This window comes from Canis lupus, chromosome 23 (assembly GCF_003254725.2).
Source record: "Canis lupus dingo isolate Sandy chromosome 23, ASM325472v2, whole genome shotgun sequence".
NCBI lineage: Eukaryota > Metazoa > Chordata > Mammalia > Carnivora > Canidae > Canis > Canis lupus.
In genome coordinates, this window is record NC_064265.1 from 32,616,766 (window position 1) to 32,637,853 (window position 21,088).

At 35.0% G+C, this 21,088-nt stretch overlaps 1 protein-coding gene across 7 annotated transcripts in view; it reads left to right on the plus strand.

Moving 5' to 3' along the window:
- The window catches only part of PPP2R3A (protein phosphatase 2 regulatory subunit B''alpha), a 187,994-nt gene that overhangs the window by 131,995 nt on the left and 34,911 nt on the right, over positions 1-21,088 (plus strand). For all 7 annotated transcript variants that reach the window (XM_035704779.2, XM_025448920.3, XM_025448918.3 and 4 more), the window contains one exon: positions 372-461. In XM_035704779.2, the coding sequence (XP_035560672.1) occupies positions 372-461 (90 nt within the window). The remainder of the gene's footprint in view (positions 1-371; positions 462-21,088) is intronic.

The following is a 21,088-nucleotide window of genomic DNA, read 5'->3' on the forward strand; positions in this document are numbered from 1 at the left end:
AGCGCATTTTAGCATGGTTTCCTGCATACCACAGCTTCATACAAGACAGTAGTAGTAATTCTTTAATTTATGGGCATTATCCCTTTACCTTAATATAGGTAACAGTATTTGAACCTGGTGATTATTTGCATTCAAATTGGAAACCAGACTTCTTTCTTCACACCTGCACAAATGTCTTCTGTTTTCACCCTCTAGGCCTTTGCAAACAATATAGGCAATGGAAGGGATGCTCTTTATAAGGTTTCCAGCCTTCTAATTTTTCTTTGACTGAATTTCCAAAGAAAGATATTGCTTTATTTCTTAGTCTGTCATCCTACTAAATTTATCTGAGTAATTGCTCAGGAAACTTTATAACCCTGTGTTTTCTTCAGGGGTAAAACAGTGCAGAAAGAGGGAAGAATGAGCTATGCAGATTTTGTTTGGTTTTTGATCTCTGAGGAAGACAAAAGGAACCCAACCAGGTATGACTTTTTTTTTTTTTTAATTTAAAATCAGTTAGCATATACTATATTATTAGTTTCAGAGACAAGAGTTTAGTGATTCAGCCAGGTATGACTTCTAAGTTTCCTTTGCCAGGAATGTTAAAACACTTAAAGAAAGCTTGAAAAAGTCATGATGTATACTCAATAGATGCCATCTTGACCTAGGAATACCAAGATGAATTAGACTTAGTCTCTGCCTCCTCAGATTGAATCCATAGTCACAGCATATCAAGAGAAGTGTTTTTACCCCCAGAAACAAAGGTGAAGTGACATGTGAGCTGGCCCTGGGGGTTAAGCAGGATAGTAAGCCTTTATACAGAATGTGGGAATACATATTGTGAGTTTTCATTGTTTTATGATCTTCATGGTTCAGTAGTAAATGGGAAAGGGAAAGAAGCAAATTGTGAGTGACTGATAAATTAGAATCATCTCTCCCTTTCCTTTGTACTCTCAAACATACCTTGATTTGTGATCATGAACATACACATCTGTCTCTTGCAACTAGTCTCTTGTTTAAGCCAAAACTGTTGGTCCCTCTTTTCTATTTATTCCCAGCTTGTGTTAACACAGTGCCCAGCACATAGTTTGTGCTTAGTACCAAGGAATGGAGAGGCTACAGTCTGTGATGCCTGCTAGTATAACTGACTCAGCTGTCTACATGTTGATTCTAAAAGTTATCTAAATGTTGGATATATGGTTTGGAATCAATAAAGTAGAAATAAAACTAAGCTATTTCTTAGGCAGCCTATTAGATTATTTTTAAATAACTTTGTTTTCCATTTCAAAGAATATTTTATTGCCCATTATAGACACTTTAGAAAACATAGATAAGCAGAAGAAATAAATTTTAATAATAATTCTAACATTTAGAATAAGACATTATTAAAAGTTGGTATATATTATACAGTCTCTTATATTTTTACATACTTCTTGGACATTTAGATTAGTACCATTGGATTAAGTCTTAATTACCATACATTCTAAAATTTTTATGGAATGCTTTCCAAAACAATAATTACAGCTAAGTAGTTTTAACATCCACTACTTTTCTCATTAAGATAAACTCCCCCAAATGGAATTGTTAGGTTAAAAGGGTATACACATTTTTAAGGGCATTTATAAAAATTCTTAAGTTGCTCTTTAGAAAAATTGTATAATTTTATACTTTTATCAACAAGGTACTGAGCATATTTCCTATAACCCTACTAAAATTGAATATTATCTGCTTAAAAATAGTTTCCAATTTGATAAATTAAAAAATCAGTATTATTTTACTTTGCATTTCTTTGATTACTAATGAGGCTGAATTTTTTTCATACATATTCAGCCAGTTTTATTTCATTTTAGGCAAGTTGCTTTTCAAGTCTTTTGCTCATTTCTGCTGGGTTAGTTTTTTTATTGTTTTATGACAAATACATATTTTAACTATCTTAAAAATATAAAATATAGTCAAAAACCTTATGAAATTCATTCATAATTCCATGACCCATATTTAGCATTGGTATATATCCTTCTACTCCTTCTCCCTTTCCCTCCCTCCCCACCCTTTCTCCTTCTCTTTTCCCTCCTCCTCTCTTTCTCCCTGCATCAAAAGATATACTAAATGATATCAATACTATATAAATTTGTAACACATTTTTTCACATAACAGTACATTTCCATGCCAGTAAGTATGCATCTTTATAATTTGTCATTAGTCCATTATTTTGAAAGTTTCAGTTGTTTCAGTTACATCACCTAAATTTCCAAAGATATGAAGACTATGCGTTTTCCAATCTTTTTCAGTGTTCTATTAATCCTCTCAATCTCAATCTTTTATTTCTCATATTTCCTCAATTATGAAAAAGCTTTCCTCAGGTAATTCTCATCCATGATTTCCTCCTTCTGGAACCCCTATTATCCCACAAGGACAAGTGAAGAGAACTAGAAATGGTAATGAAGAACATGAATAACAAACTCTGTGAACATGTACTTGTTATCTTTTCGTCTCTCAGCATCTTTAGAAAACATAAATTATATAAAGTAATAATTAGGAGAGAGTAGTTTTGGGTTTGTAATATATATAGATGTAATATGTATAATAATAGCACAAAAGGAGGGAAGAAGGAAAAGAGTTACATAGGAATAACATTTCAGTATCTCACTGGCATTAAGTACAAATCTGAAGTAGATTCTAGGAAGTTAAAAATGTACATGGCAAGACCCTAGAGCAACCACTAGAAAATTAACTCAAAACTATATAGCAAAAAAAATCATTAAAGAATTAGAATGTTACACTTAGAAAATAATGTTAAAGAAAGCAGTAAAGGAGAAACAGAGAAGAATGACAAGACAGAAAACAAATAGTAAAATGGCAGGCAAAGGTCCAACTATATCAATAATAACAATTTATAAACGTGAATGGATGGATTAAACATTTCTTTGAAAGGTAGAGATTTTCAGACGACTGGATTTTAAAAAAATATATAATTATATGCTATCTACATGAGAAATATTAGATTTAAAGATTTAAAAGGGAGAAAAAGTGAAAAGGAAATATAAAGATATGTCATGCAAACAAAAACCATAAGAAACTTGGAGTGACTTTATAAATATCAGAGATTGTAGACTTTAATACAAAAATAGTTACTAGAGGATGAAGAAGAAATTTTATCATGTAAAATGTCCAACAGGAAGACACCACAGTTACAAACACATATGCACCTAACAACATTGAACTCTAAAATACATGAAACAAAACTGGCAGAATTGAAAAAATTCAACAATAGTAGTTGAAGACTTACATACCCTACTTTCAGTGATGGATGAATAACGAGGAAGAAGATCAACAAGGTAACAGAAGTCATGAACAACACTACAAACAAAACTATAAACCAAAAAGACCTAACATATCTATAGAACACTCCACCTAAGAATAGTAGAATATATATTCTTCTCAAGTACACATGGAATATTCTCCAGGATAGGACATAGAGCAGGCCATAAAAGAGCCTCAATAATTATAAAAAGTAAAACCATACAAAACATATTCTCTGACCATAATGGAATAAAATTAACAATAACAGCTAGGAATTTGGGAATTTACAAACATGTAGAAAGAACACACTGCTTAAATAACCAATGGATAAAAGAAGAATACATCAAAGGAAATCATGTGAAATGAATGAAAATGAAGGAAAAAGTACCAAAACTTCAAGATGAATGAAAATGGAAATACAGTATGCCAAAACTCATGGGCTATAATACATACAGTGCTAAGAGAAGTGTATAGCTATAAACGCATATACTAAAAAACAAGAAATAAATCAATGAGCTAACCTTCTACTTTAAGACACTGGGGGGGGAAAGAGCAAATTTAAGCATAGCAAACACAAGGGAAGAAGAAAGATTGAAGTGGGTAAATTAGAGAATAGAAAAACAAGCGAGAAAATCAATGGAATCAAAAGTCAGATTTTTTTTAAAAGATTAATAGGGCCTTAGCTACACTGATCAAGAAAAAAAGAGACAGCATTCAATTATTAAGGTTATAATAAAAGAAGTAACATGAATGCTGACCTTACAACAATAAAAAGAATTTACATATATAACAACTTTATACTAACAAATTACATAATTTAGACAAAATGAGCAAATTCCTAGAGGGACACTGGTTCAAGATGAAATAAAAACTCTGGATAGGAAAAATAATCCCAGGCTGAGATGGCTTTGCTGGAAAAGGCTACCAAACATTTTTAGAAACAAAACAAATGAACATGGGGGCAGGGCACAGGGGAGAGGCAGACTAAGAAACACTCTTAACTGTAGAGAGCAAACTGATGGTTACTGGAAGGGGGAGGTGGGCATCAAAAATGTCCTGGGGATTACAGAGTGCACTTGTGATGAGCACTGTGTGTTGTATGTTAGTGATGAATTACTAAATTCTATACCTGAAAAAATAACATTTCTTTTTACAAACTTCCAAAGAATAAAAGAGTAAAGAACACTCTCAGATTCATTCTACAAGGCCAGTACTACTCAACATTGTTGAAAGAAATTAAGGAAGATCTAAATGAAATCAAGGCATCCCATGTTCATGCATCAGTAGGTTTAAAATAGTTGGAATGGGGGATTCCTGGGTGGCTCAGCAGTTTAGCACCTGCCTTTGGCCCAGGGCGTGATCCTGGAGTCCGGGGATCGAGTCCCGTGTCGGGCTCTCTGCATGGAGCCTGCTTCTCCCTCTGCCTGTGTCTCTGCCCCTCTCTCTCTCTATGTCTATCATGAATAAATAGATAAAATCTTAAAAAAAAAAAAAGTTAGAATGGATACTCCACAAATAGATTTGTAGATTCAAAGAAACTCCTAAGAAAATCCCAGCTACTTTTTGTTGTTGTTGTTTTTGTAGAAATAAAAAAGCTGAATTCTGAATTCATATAGAACTACAGAGTTAGCCAAAACAATCTTGAGAGAAAGCAAAAGCATAGGACTCACACTTACTGATACCAAATATGCAAAGCTAATGTAAACAAGACAATGTGATACTGGTGTGAAGATCAACATGTAGACAAAGAGTTGAATAGGAATCCAGAAGTAAATAAATAGTCATATTTATGGCTAGTTGATTTTCAACAAGCATGCCAAGATAATTCAAATGGGTGAAAAAATAAATAAATAAATAAAAATTTATTTTAAGAAATGGTACTGAGAGTTGGATATTGATACGCAAAATGAATTTGGATCCCTACCTCACATCATACAGAAAAATTAGCTCAAGTAGATTACAGACCTAAATATAAGAACTAAAACTATAAAACTTTTAGAAGAAAACATAGGAGTAATTTTTATGACTGTGGTTTCTTAGATAGGACACCAAAAGCATAGACAAAAAAAGAAATGGATGAAATCAATTTCAAAAAAATTAAAATCCTTCATACTTCAAAAGACAACATCAAGAAAGCAAGAAGACAACCATAGCGTGGGAGAAAATATTTATAGATATTTGTAGATCTGACAAATAACTTGTATGTAGAATATATAAATAATACAACTCAATAACAGATTAATATTAAAATGAGCAAAATATCTAAATAGGCATCTCTCCAAAGAAGATATATACATGGCCAATAAGCCTATAACAAGATTCTTGATATCATTAGTCATCAGGGAAATACAAATCTAAACCACAATAAGATAGATATCACATCACACCCAATAAGAGCTATAATCAAAAAGTCAGATAATAACAAGTATTGACAAGAATGTAAAAAACTTTCATGTGCTGCCAGTGGTAATGTAATATGCTGCAGCCAATATGGAAAACACTCTGACTTTAACTCAGAGAGTTAAAGACCCAGCAGTACTACTCCTAGGAAGATATCCAAGAGAAATGAAAACATTCATTCAAAAACTTGGACACCTTTGTTCATAGCAGTATTATAATAGCCAAAAGATAGGAAAACCCCAAGTATCCATCAGCTAATGGAGGGATAATAAACAAATGTGATATATCCATATAACCAAAAATTCGGCAGTTAAAAAAATGAAGTACTGATGCATACCAAAATATGGTTGAATCTTGAAAGCATTATGCAAATTTAAAAGACACCAGTCACGGGCAGCCCCGGTGGCACAGCGGTTTAGCGCTGCCTGCAGCCCGGGTCGTGATCCTAGAGACCTGGGATCAAGTCCCACGTTGGGCTTCTGCATGAAGCCTGCTTCTCCTTCCTCCTGTGTCTCTGCCTCTCTCTCTCTCCCTCTATGTCTATCATAAATAAATTTTTTTTAAATTAAAAAAAAAAAAGACACCAGTCACAAAAGACAACATATTGTATTAATGTGAATACTGAATTCAAGTTAACAACCTTCTGAAAAAATAAATCTGTTAGCTCAGATAATTTCACTGTTGTGGTCTTCCAAACATTTGTTGAAGATGAAATACCAAATTCTACACTGCTTCTTCCAGAAAATAAAAAAAGAGGGAACAATTCCCAACTTATTTTATGATGCCAGTATTACTTTTATACCAAAACCAAACACATACAAAAAATAAATAAAACTATAGCCCAACATCCCTCACAAAGACCCAAAAATCATTAACAAAATAATAGCAAAATCAAAGCTTATGTATCTTCTCAAACTCTCAGGCCCCCTCTTCCTGAATCAGCAGATTCCTCAAAGGAAAGATGGTCCCAAATGCTAGGCTCCTCCTCTCTGGATTTCCTTCTAAATCTGGAACTATCCAGATAATTCTTCACTATCCTGCTAATTTAGTCCACTGCCTTTAAACAGTATTTTTCCTACAGATTTTGTCAGTGGGTGGGTTAATCCAAAATATTTAATTCATCATTACTATAAGCAGAACTCCTCAGGTCAACTTTTCATATCTTGAGATCCAGTTATGGATCTCTACATAAAGGAACATCACCAACAGAGATTTTGGTGGGTGGAGGTGGGGGGAGAGGTTTCTTTTGGGTCCCATTTCTGCCTTGCATATTGCCTTTCTCCTATTTAATAAGCTGACATATTGTTGAGGCTTTATATTGGCCAGATGACAAGTGTTTCATATGCAATGGCTTTTTTAATCCTCATATCACTATCAATTTAGTGGTTCCATTTTACATTTAAAGGAAACAGAAGCTCTGAAAGATTATACAACCTAGTAAGTGACCAAGCTTGGATTCAAATCCAGGTCTGTATGACTCCAAATCCTGGGCTCTTTATCACTATGACATATGGTCTGTTAGATGAGAGCATGTTTGCATGTGTATCTTAGCTAGGCAATGGAATCCCTTAAAAGAGAGTTCTCTTGGTGTCCTGAAATTCCTTATTGTGTAAGAGACTAAAAAATGAGGCCAATCATGGAGGAAAAAAAAAAAAAAAAACCTTCTAATTTTGACTTGAGATGTTTCCATGGCTTCTGTTGGCACTTACTAGGCACCCAGTGTGTGTATTGTCAGTGCCTCATGGTGCCTTACTAAAGCAGAATGTGAGCAGAAGACAATTAAGCCTCACTGTTTAAAGTAATAAGAGAAATGTCTATACATCAAAATCAAACTCTATGTTGTTGTTGTTTTGTAATCACATTCTGCTTCTATCTTGGTCTTCTGACTAGGTGTTTTTATCAGCAACTATCTCATTCATCTTTATGTCTGAGGGAAGTAGGCCAGTGCCTTTGAAGTTACAGGTGCTAAAATATTTATAGTAATCATTCAAAGGAATATATATTTAGCTAATCTCTAAGCAATAATGGAGTTTCCTAGAACTTAACTTCTTCAGTAGCTTATAGGAATTATCACGGGTCAGAAATGTTTAGTCTAGAACTTTACTTCATTCAGCCCAAGGTCAAGAATTAATCTTGTTTATGTCTACGGTTGTAAAAGTACTATTTGTCATGAACATTATTATGCTTTAAAACCAATAAAACTAGTGGCAAATATAGTAAAAATTTAGCACTAGTTCTCTGTGGATAGTCATTCCTTTTGTGTGCTTTTCTGTTTTCTGGCAACAAATAGTCATTACTTCTAGACTCAGAAAATACTACCTTTGGTAAGGAAAAAAAATCTACATTGGAAAGAAAAATTTTAGAAAGTACCTAGTATTTCCAATAAAAAATTCCCCTCTGAACATGTCCTCTTGTATGTGTTTAACTAGCCAGCCAGCCCCTGCTTCTAAACTTTCAGGGACAAATAACTGTCTACTAAAGGTATCTTGTTTCATTTTTCTAGTTCTAGGCCTAAAAACATCTTTCTTTTGTACATTGATCCTTTTATTAAAAAGAGCAATATTTAAGAGCAGCTGTCATGTGACTCTGGCAAATATCAAGGCAATATATTTGTCTCTTCACCTTCTGGCCTTATCTCATATGAATTACAAAGACTTATTAAAGTGTATGCTTTAGCTTCTTTATTGTATAGACCCTTTTATCTTAGTTCTTAATTTAAAATGCAACTGACTAAAGTAGTTTATACTTCTCAGTAAAATAACTTGCCTTTCACTTCAGTCCCATTAGGTGCTTGTCAAAACCAAGAGTTGCCTTCTTCCTATTGTCCTAGTGTTTATTATCTAAAGACAGATAATAAGGAATTTAAAGGCTAAAGAAACCTTAGAGACTAGTCAAAGGACAGTCTACTATCCCTATTTGTACTACACAAAACATTATTACTAAAAAAGTTGTGATACAGTGGTATAACAACCACATATTGCCACATTTATTGTAGCCCTCTGCTCATGAGATCTCTTCAAGGTTTTTCTCATAATCAGGAAATATTTCAAAGTGGGGTAGTATTCTTTTGAAACTTATAAAACTCAAAGTAGAGTGTGATATGACTAGATCTCACCACAGCCAAACTATTACCATATGTTCATTGAGCCAATGAATGTCTCCTCTGTTCTATAATGGTAACATTAAACATTAAGCTGATATAACTTTTAAAAATAGTTTTATCAGAACTCTGCAAGTATTAAATATTTAATCTGTTGTGATACTAGAAAATTTCTCTCTCTGAATAAAGGTACACATAGATTTTAGTGTGACTTACTTGAAAATAATAATCACAACTTAGTTAAGTTCACCTTTTTTCCTCAAAAGATATTTTTTAAAACTATTAAATATATGGAGGTTCTTAATATGCCTCAAGGACTGCAAATAAGTTAACCAAGAGTATCCTAGAACCTTATCTTGAGTTTTACTTGCCCCCAGAGGTCAATAGGTTTTTAGAAAATATTTATTTGTTCCTATCACCAGTTAATGCAATTGGCTTCATATTTTGTGATTCATTCATGACACACCTAAATTTGCTACTCCAGGTGACAATGCTAAATGATAAAGCATCCATAATACAGTGTGAATAACCTACTGAGTGAAGATAGTTATTTATTTATTTATTTATTTATTTATTTATTTATTGAAGATAGCAATTTAATCACTTTTAGTCTCTCTTGAAATTATACTAAACTGACAGTGAAGAAATTTTTGGTAAAGAATAAATTCATAGAGTGCTTGACTGGCTCATTCAGTAGATCAACTCTTGATCTCAAGGTCATGAGTTTAAGCCTCACATTGGGTATAGAGATTACTTTTAAAATTTTTAAGAAAAGAATAAAATAAATTTGTTATTAACAAAGGAAAAGAGATAAATATTTGGAAACTGAAAGTACATAAACTTAGCAGACTACCTGAATCACAAATTAACAAAGATAAAAACCAAGAAGCAACTGGATATACCAGTTTCTGGGTATATCCCAGAATAAAACCTCCAAACATTCAGAACTTGGAGGACCATGGAAGTGGGTGGGTGGAATAAAGGTAAAAAATAAAAACCAGAACATTTTATAGAAAATTTATTTGAACAAATGATTAACCTCCAGGATCATCTCTGCTCAGGTAGAAGACTGGTACTTTATTTCCTGAGAGTATAAAATAGAGGGCCTCTAGACTGGGGAGCACAGCTGAAGGTATGGGTACTATATTGAAAACAGAATAAATGAGTATATGCATACTGAATGCTGAGATGCCCAGTCTTCATTCCTCACTCAACCTACAGAATCCAGGCAACCTGTTCTGAACCTCTATGCAGGTGAATAAAAGATGCTTTTCTGAAGAATCTGATCAACCCAATAATAAAGACCTTGAACATTTGACATTGGATCATTTGCTAGGAAAGAACCCAACCTAATTATTTTATAGTAAAGGAACCTATAGATCAGAACTTCCAGTCAGGTTTTTAGCATCTACTCTTAAATATGATCAAGAAACAAAGGATCTTTAAACACTAAGTAAAACCTCTTACATAAAAGGTAGAGACCAAACAAATAGAAGGGGGAAAGAACATGGATGAATCAGATAACCTCAGGGAAAAGAAACCTATAGCACCAATAAGAAGACACTATATATAATAGAAGAAATTACATTCACAGAACATGAACAGAATTATACATTTTATTTTTTTTTAAGATTTTGTTTATTTATTTATAGAGACATAGAGAGAGAATGAGAGGCAGAGACACAGAGGAAGAAGCAGGCTCCATGCAGAGAGCCTGACGCAGGACTCGATCCAGGGTCTCCAGGATCACGCCCCAGGCTGCAGGCAGCACCAAACCGCTGTGCCACCGGGGCTGCCCAGAATTATACATTTTATAAAAGGAACATTCAAGGAACCAAAACAGCATCCTGGGAAATCGAAACTGATAGAAATAAAAACCAAAAATTTTAGAAGATAAACCTCATAGAAAGAACAAAAAAGATGGAACAAGAGAAAGTATAGACAAGTTATGAAAATTAGAGAACCCATCCAAAAAGTCCAATATACTGGAAATTTAAATATGCAAGTCATATATGCAATTTTAAAATTTAGCTATAAGAGATTGATGTCAGCTACATGGCAGAATAGAAGTTTCCATTGCTTGTCTCCTCATAGAAACATCAACTTGAACAACTATCTGTGCATAAAAATACCTTCACAAGACCTAAGAATTCCAGGTAAGAGATTGCAGCACCTGGATGGAGCACAGAAATAAGAAAAGATGAAGAAGTAGAAAGGAAAATCTCATATTACCTGTATCACCCCACTCCAAAGCCCAGGCAGCCCAATATGAAGAAACACCCTCCCTATGGGTAAGGAAACAGGCCTTCCCCAGTGAACGCCAACATCAGGGTAGCATCAGTGGACCGATCCCCTAGGCCCAGCCCAATGCCAGGTCACCCCAATGGACCCAGGCTCCAGACCTATCCCTGTGGTTCTAGGCTCTAGGCTCACTCCAGCACCAAGCCAGACCTCACCACTCCAGATTCCAAGCAGGCTACTGCAGACCCATTCTACGTACTTGTCCAGCACTGGTTGGCCCCTGCAGCCCCAAGTTTGCCCCAGTGCCAGATCAGCCCCGAGATTCCCCAGGCTCCAGCAAAATCCAGTAGATCGCAACAGTGGCCAGCCTCAAGAAATCCAGGCTGCAGGTCCACCACTGAAGACCTATACTTCTGGCATCACAGACCCATCCCAACAGCAGACCACTCCTTGCAGACTCAGGCTCAAGACCCAGTTACTACCACGTCAGCCCCGATAGACCCAGCCCCAAGCCCTCTCACCTGAAGACCTGGGCCTCCTGAGGATTCCAGCCACAAATTCACCCACAGATCCCATTAGACAGCTTGCCCAGAATTTCTGAACACACACTGCTAAAGGGCATTCCTGACAATTCCCTAACATCTCTTTAAAGACTGAAAGAGGGGATCCCTGGGTGGTGCAGCGGTTTAGCGCCTGCCTTTGGCCCAGGGTGCGATCCTGGAGACCCGGGATCGAATCCCACGTCAGGCTCCTGGTGCATGGAGCCTGCTTCTCCCTCTGCCTATGTCTCTGCCTCTCTCTCTCTCTCTCTCTCTCTCTCTCTCTCACTGTGTGTCTATCGTAAATAAATAAAATTAAAAAAAAAAAAAAGACTGAAAGAGGTGCCTGCTTCTTCAGATGCAGAGACACCAATGCAGTGTCACAAGGATCATGAGTAACCAAAGGATTGTGACACCACCAAAAGAACAAAATAAACTGAAATCTGCAGACTGCGTGACAATTCAAAATAATTCTCATAAAGAATCTCAGTGAACTTCAAGAAAAAACAGAATTAAGCAAACTCAGGGAAACAATACATGAAGAAAATGAGAAGTGCAACAAAAGTAACCATATGCAGGGCTGAAGAACACAATGACTGCACTGAAATTTCACAGACAGCTTCACCAGCAGACTGAAACAAGCAAAAGAAAGAATGAGCATGAAGACAGGTCAACTGAAATTACCCAGAGGACAGAAAAAGGAAAAGAAAAAAATGAAAAAGAGGGCAAAAAGCCTAGAAATCTTATGGGACACCACTAAAAGAAACAATATCCACGTTAATGGGAGTCTCAGAAGGAACAGATAAAGGAAAGGGAGAAAACTAGTTAAAGAAATAATGACAGAAAACGTTACTCATCTATAATCTGGAGAGGGAAATGAACATCTGGATCCATGAAGTCCAAGGAACCCCCAAACATAAAATATAAAGAGATATTCACCAAGATACATTATAAACCAATTCTCCAAAGTCAAAGACAGAATTTTGAAAACTGCAAGAGAAAACCAATTCATCACATACAAGGGAATCCATAGCAGTGAATTTCTTAGCAGACTACCTTCCGGACCAGAAAATAGTGAGATAATATATTTAAAGTGCCAGAAGTAAAAAGTGCCATCCAAGAACACTATACTTGGCAAGGCTATCCTTTAGAAATGAAGGGGATATAAAGACTTTCTCAAACAAGATCTGTGTGAGTTCATCACAGAAGACCTGGATTATAAGAAATGCTAAAGAGTTCTTCAAGTTGAAAGGAAAGAATGCCAACTAATAGGAAAACATATGAAAGTATAAAATTCATTGAAAAATAAGAATATAGTAAAATACAGAATAATGCTATATTGTTATTGCACAAATCACTTTTAACTCTGATATATAAGTTAAAAGACAAAAGTATCAGAAATAACTATAATAATTTGATGCTAGATGTACATTAGAGAAGAGAAATACATTGTGACATCAATAACAAAATGTTGGGGAAGGAGAAGTTAAACCATACAGATTTTGTATGCAATTGTACTTAAGTTGTTATTACAACTTAAAATAGGTTGTTATCACTTTGTTTTATTGTAAGCTTCATGTTAACCAAAAAGAAACCTATAGTAGATACACAAAAGATAAAGTGAAAGGAATCAAAGTATACCATTAGAAAAAAATAAGCAAATGACAAAGGATGACAGCAAGAAAGGAAATAAGAGAACTACACAGTAGTGAAAACTAATTAACAAAATGGCAGTAGTAAGTCCTTATATATAAATAATTAAATGTAACTGGATCAAAATAGCCAATTGAAAAACAGAGTGGCTAAGTGGATTAAAAAACAAGATCCCACAGTATGCTGCACACTAGGGACTCATTTTATCTTTAAGGACACACAGATGTTAAAAGTGAAGGGATGGGAAAAAGATCTTCCATGCAAATGGTAACCAAAAGAGCAAGGTGACATTACTTAATATCAGACAAAATAGACTTTAAGTCAAAAACTGTCACAAGAGACAAAGAGGGTCATTACATAATGATTATATAATGATCAAGAGGATACAATAATTGTGAGTATATATGCACCCAACATTGGATCACCTAAGTATATAAAGTAAATATTAACAGAATTGATTGGGGAAATAACAGTATAATAATAGGGACCTCAGTAGCCCACTTGCAACAATGGATATAGATCATCTAGACAGAAAATTAGGAAACAGGAGACTTGAACAGCACTACAGACTAAGTTGCCCTAATTGGCATACAGAACATTCCATCCAACAGCAACAAGATACACATTGATTCAAGCACACACAGAAAGTTTCAGGATAGATCATATGTTAGGCCACAAAACAAGTCAATAAATTTAAGATTGAATTATATCAAATATCTTTTCCAACCACAGTGGTATGAAAATAGAGACCAGTAGCAGGAGGAAAATTGCAAATATCTGGAAAGTGGAAACACTCGTGATCAATTAGTCAAAGAAGAAATCAGAGGGAAATCAAAAAGTATCTTGAGACAAATGAAGATAGAAACAAAACATCAAATTTATGGGATGCAGTAAAAGCAGTTCTTTTTCAGTAAAAGCAGTTCTCTTTCAGTAAAAGCAGAAAGAAAAAAAGAAAGATCTGAAATAACCTAGATTTACACCTCAAGAAACTAGAAAAAGAGCACACTAAACCTAAAATTAGCAGAGGGAAGAATAAATAAAGATCAGAGCAGAAATAAATGAAACGCAGACTAGAAAAACAGTAGAAAAGATCTATGAAACTAAGAGTTGTTTTTTTTTTAAAGATAAAATTGACAAATCTTAGACTAAGAAAAAGAGAAGACTCATAAATTCTAAGTGAAAGAGGAGATATTACAATTGATTACGCAGAAATAATATCACAAGATACTATGAATATTAATACGCCAACAAATTGGATAACATACAAGAATGGAAAAATTCCTAGAAACATAGACCCTACTAAGACTGGATCATGAAGAAATAGAATATCTGTACAGACCAATAATGAGTAAGGAGATAGAATCAGCAATCAAAAACCTTCCAAAAAAGAAAAGCCCAAGACCTGATGGTTTCATTGGTAAAGGAAAATAAATACTAGTGCTTCCCAAAATTTGAAGAGGAGAGAACACTCCCAAACTCATTTTATTTTTTTTTCCAAACTCATTTTAATAGGCCAGCAATACCCTATACCAAAGCCAGACAAGGACACACCTTTATCAGTAACATAGTTAACACATATTTGTATGTTACATGTATTATATACTATATTTTTAATTTTTTTTTATTTACTTATGATAGGCACACAGTGAGAGAGAGAGGCAGAGACACAGGCAGAGGGAGAAGCAGGCTCCATGCACCGGGAGCCCGACGTGGGACTCAATCCTGAATCTTCAGGATCGCGCCGCGCCCTGGGCCAAAGGCAGGCGCCAAACCGCTGTGCCACCCAGGGATCCCTATACTATATTTTTAAATGAAATAAGCTAGAGGGAAAAGAGTTTTTTTTTTTAAATTATAAGAATATACATTTACCATACTGTACTTACCAAGAAAAATCCATGTATAAGTGGACCCATGCAGTTCAAACCCATATTGTTCAAGGGCCAATTTTATATATAAAACCCTAAAGGCCACCAAAAAAAAAAAAAAAAAAACTTAGAACTAATGAACTAATTTAGTGAAGTTTCAGGATAAAAAATCAACCTATGAAAATTGATTGCATTTCTACATGCTAATTGGGTATCTAGAAAAAGATAAAACAATCTCATGTAGAATAGCATCAAATAATTTTGTTTAAATGTAGTAATACATTTAACCAAGGGGTTCAAAGATCTATACACTGAAAATTATAAAATCTTGATGAAAGAATTTGAAGAATTTGAACAAATAAATGGAAAGATAACTCATCTTCATGGATTAGAAGAATTAATATTATTAAAATACTACCCAAAGCTGTCTACATATTCAATGCAGTCCTTCTCACCGTTCCAATTTTTCGCAAAAGTAGGCAAAACCTAAAGTTCATTTGGGACCACAAAAGACTGCAAAGTGCAAAAGCAATCTTGAGCAACAAGAACAAAGCCAGAGGCATCACACTACCTAATTTCAAAATATACTACAAAGCTATACTAATCAAAAAAGCATGGTATTGGCATAAAAACAAAAATATAGATTATCCATAAAATAGATCTATGTATTTATGGTCAGTTGACCTTTGACAACAGTGCCATGAATACACATGAGGAATGGAAAATCTCTTCAATAAAGGATGCTGGGAAAACTGGTTATTTACATGCAGACAAATTAACTTGGACACTTATTTCATTTTTAAAAAACTCGAGTGAAATATAAGGTCTGAAACTAAAACTGCTAGAAGAAAACAGAACAAGCTTCTTGACATTGGTATGTGCAATTTGTTTTCTTTTTTATATGACCCAAAAACACCGGTTAAAAAAAAAAGCAAAAATAGACAATGAGATCTTATCAAACTAAAAAGCATCTAGTAGGAAACAATCAAGTAAAGAGTAAAAACAACCGACAGAATGGGACAAAATATTTGCAAACCATACATCTGATAAGAAGTCAACATCCGGGGATCCCTGGGTGGCGCAGCGGTTTGGCGCCTGCCTTTGGCCCAGGGCGCGATCCTGGAGACCCGGGATCGAATCCCACATCCGGCTCCCGGTGCATGGAGCCTGCTTCTCCCTCTGCCTGTGTCTCTGCCTCTCTCTCTCTCTCTCTCTGTGACTATCATAAATAAATTTAAAAAAAAGTCAACATCCAAAATATGTAAGGAATGAATTCAGTAACAAGAAAACAACAAATTTAAAAATGAGCAAATGCTGGGGCACCTGGAAGTCTCAGTTGGTTAAGCATCTAACTCTTGATTTCGGCTCATATCATGATCTCAGGGTTGTAAGATTGAGCCCCACATCAGGCTTCACACTCAGTGGAGAGTCTGCTACAGATTCTCCCTCACCCTCTGCATCTTCCTCTGTCCCTATCCCCACTCACACTCTCTTTTTCTAAAATAATAAATCTTTTTTAAAAATGAGGAAAGGCAAAATCAACATACAGAAATCTGTTGCATTTCTATGTATGGCAAAAATGAAGCAACAGAAGGAGAAATAAAGGAATTGATCCCATTTATAATCACACCAAAAACTGTAAGACACCTAGGAATAAACCTAACCAAAGACACAAAGGATCTGTACTCTGAAAGAAATTGAAGATGACATAAAGAAATGGAAAAATGTTCCATGCTCATGGATTGGAAGAACAAATATTAAAATGTCTATTCTACCCAAAGCAATCTATACATTCAATGCAATCCCTATCAAAATACCCATCAGCATTATTCACAAAGCTGGAACAAACAATTCTAAAATTTGTATGGAACCAGAAAAGACCCTGAATAGCCAAAGTAGTCTTGAAAAATAAAACCAAAGCTGGAGGCATCACAATTATGACTTTAAACCATATTACAAAGCTGCAGTAATCAAGACAATATGGTATTGGCAAAAAAAAATAGACACAGAGATCAGTAGAATAGATTAGAGAACCCAGGAATGGACCCTCAAAATATATGTTCAACTGATCTTTGACACAGCAGGAAAGAATATTCAATGGTAAAAAGTCTCTACAACAAATGGTGTTGGGAAAATTGGACAGCCATGTGCAGAAGAATGAAACTGGACCATTTTCTTACACTATACACAAAAAATAGACCCAAAATGGATGAAAGACCTAAATGTGAGACAGGAATCCATCAAAATCCTAGAAGACACAAAGAGCAACCTCTTTGACCTTGGCCATGGCAACTTCTTGCTAGACACATCTCCAAGGACAAGGGAAACAAAAGCAAAAATGAACTACTGGGACTTGATCAAACTTCTGCAAGCAAAGTAAACAACCAACAAAACTAAAAGGCAATCTCCAGAATGGGAGAAAATATTCTCAAATGACTTACCAGATAAAGGGCTATATCCAAATTCTATAAAGAATTTATCAAACGCAACACCCAAAGAACAAATAATCCAATCAAGAAATGGGCAGAAGACATTAACAGACATTTCTCCAAAGAAGACATACATGGCCACCAGACAAATGAAAAAATGCTCCACATCACTTGGCATCAGGAAAATACAAATCACAACCACAATGAGATACCACCTCACACCAGTCAGAATGGCTAAAATGAACAAGTCAGGAAACAACAGATGTTGGGGAGGATATGGAGAAAGGGGAACCCTTTTGCACTGTTGGTAGGAATGCAAATTGGTGTAGGTATTCTGGAAAACAGTATGGAGGTTCCTCAAAAAGTTAAAAATAGAGCTATCCTACCACCCAGCAATTGTACTACCAGGTATTTATCTGAAGGATACAAAAATAGTGATTTGAAGGGGCACATGCACCCCATTGTTTATAGCAGCAATGTCTACAATAGCCAAATGATGGAAAGAGCCCAAATGTCTATCAACAGATGAATAAAGAAGTGGTATACATACACACAGTGGAATATTACTCAGCCATCAAAAAGAATGGAGTTGTTGCCATTTGTAACAGTGTGGATGAAACTAGAAGGTATTATGCTAAGTGAAATAAGTCAGAGATGGACAAATACTGTATGATTTCACTCCTATGTGGAATTTAAGAAACAAAACAGATGAACATAGAGCAAGAGAAGGAAAAAGAAAATAAGATAAACATAGAGAGGGAGACAAACCACAAGAGACTCTTAGCTATGGGAAAGAAACTGAGGGTTACTGAAGGGGTGAGTAGGGGGATGGGGTAATTGGGGAATGGGCATTAAGGAGGGCACTTGTTGGGGATGCCTGGGTGGCTTAGTGGTGGAGTGCGTGCCTTTGGCTTAGGTCATGATCCTGGAATCCTGGGATCGAGTCCCACATCAGGCTCCTCACAGGGATCCTGCTTCTCCCTCTGCCTGTATCTGCCTCTCTCTGTGTGTCTCTCATAAATAAAATAAATAAAATCTTTTTAAAAAATTAAAAAGGAGGGCACTTGATGTAATGAGCACTGGGTGTTATATGCAACAGATGAATCACTAAATTCTTCCCCTGCAATTAATACAGTGTATCTTAGCTAAATTTTAAAAATTTTTAATTAAGTAATAATTTTTTAATTTAAAATTCTAATTAAAAATTAAAAAATTAAAAATAAATAGCCAACTAGTAAATTAAAAAATGCTCAACATCACTAACCATCAGGGAAACGCAAATCAAAACCACAGTGTTACCTCCAACCTGTTAGAACATCTGTTATAAAACGATAATAATGATTGGCAAGGATGTGGAGAAAAGGGAACCCTGGTATACTGTTGATGGGAATGTAAATTGGTTCATTCATTATGGTAAACAGTATGGCAATTCCTCATAAAAGTAAAAACAGAACTACCATATGATCCAGTAATCCTACTTCTGGATATGTATCCAAAGACAATGAAATCACTATCTTTATTTTCTTTCCTCTTTCTGAATACTGTTTCATTACTGTGCCAAAATGGAAAATATGCTGGTAGCAAATGAGACAATTTTTTGAGACTCAAAATTAATTTATCTTCCCAAATTATGACTGAGTTATGAACAAATATAATGGTGCTTTTAACCACAGTAAATAAAGTAAAACCCCAAATTTTTTTCTAACTTGAAACTCTTCAGTATACAGGATGCAAAACTGACCCCAGATTACTTAACTACAATTCCAACTTGCTTCTTTTTTAAAAGGTTGTTTTTATGTTAAGGTATAACTGAAATACGATATTGGTTTCAGATATACAATGTAATGATCTGATATTCATATATATTGCAAAGTGATCACCAAAATAAGTCCACTTAACATTCATCATCATACATATAAATTTTTCTTTTGAAAACTTTTAAGATCTATTATCTTAGCAACCTTCAAATGTGCGATAAAGTATTTTAACTATACTCATTATGTGGTACATTACATCCCCAGGTCTGACTTATCTTATAAATGGAAGCTTGTACCTTTTCCCCACCTTCACCTTGTTTGCCCCCCTCCCACTCTACACTCTGGTAACCACCAATCTTTTTACTGTGTCTGTGACCTCAGTCTTTTTTTTTTTTTTTTTTTTTAGATTTCAAATATAAGTGAGATCATAGAGTATTTGTGTTTGACTTATTTCATCTAGCATAATGCCTTCAAGGTCCATCCATGTTGTCACAAATGGCAGGATTCCATCTCCTGACTTTTTAAAATTAACATACAGTGTTATATTAGTTTCAGGTGTATGTTATAACTGTCTTACAATTCTATACATTTCTCAGTGTTCATCAGGATAAGTGTACTGTCAGTTACCTCTATTTCACCCATCCCCCCCCACCCATGTCCCCTCTGGCAACCACCAATTTGTTCTCTGTATTTAAGAGTCTGGGTTTCCTGTTTGCAATTTTTTTGTTTGCTTTGTTTCTTAAATTTCGTATATGAGTGAAATCGTATGATATTTGTCTTTCTCTGACCAACTTATATTTCATTAAACCTTATACCCTGTAGTCCATCCATGTTGTTTGCAAAAAGCAAGATTTCTTTTATATATGTGTGTGTATACACACACACACACACACACACACACGCACAATGAAAAAATATATATACACACACCACATCTTCCTCCATTCAGCTATCCATGGGTACTTGGGTTGCTTCCATATCTTGGGCTGTTGTCAGTAACAGTGAAGTAAACATGGGGTGCGTATATGGTTTTAAAATAGTATTTTTGTTTTTTTAGGTAAATACCCAGTAGTGGAATTACTGGATCACATGGTAATTCTGTTTTTAATTTTTTGAGGAACCTCCATACTGTTTTCCACAGTGGCTGTACCAGTTTGCATTCCCACAAATAGTACATAAGAGTTCTCCTTTTTCTCCATATCCTCACCAACACTCATTATTTCTTGTGTTTTTTTATTTTTGCCATTCTGCAAGGTGTGAAGTGATATCTCATTGTGGTTTTAATTTGCATTTCCCTGCGGATTAGTGATGCTGAGCACCTTTTTAGGTGTCTGTTGGCCATCTGTAGGTCTCCTTTAGAAAAATATCTATTCAAGGGGCACCTGGGTGGTAAAGTCAGTTAAGCCTCCAATTCTTGGTGTTGGCTCAGGTCATGATCTCAGGGTTGTGAGGTTGAGCCCCACATTGGACTCTGCATTGGGTGCAGATTCTGTTTGAGATTCTCTTCCTCTCCTTCTAGCCCTCCCATTCATGTGTGCTTGCTCATGTTCTCTCTCTATAAAATAAATAAACCTTTAAAAAAACAAAGTCTATTCAGGTCTTCCAACCATTTTTTTAATCAAATCATTTTTTATTACTGAGTAATATTTCACTGTGTATATATACCACATTTTCTTTATTCATCTATCGGTGGATGTTTCCATCTTTTACCTATTATAAATAATGCCACATGGAATTGAACATGGGGCTGGGGGGGAATGTATCTTTTCAAGTTACTGCTTTCATTTTCTTCAGATAAGTAACCAAAGGTAGAATTGCTAGATCA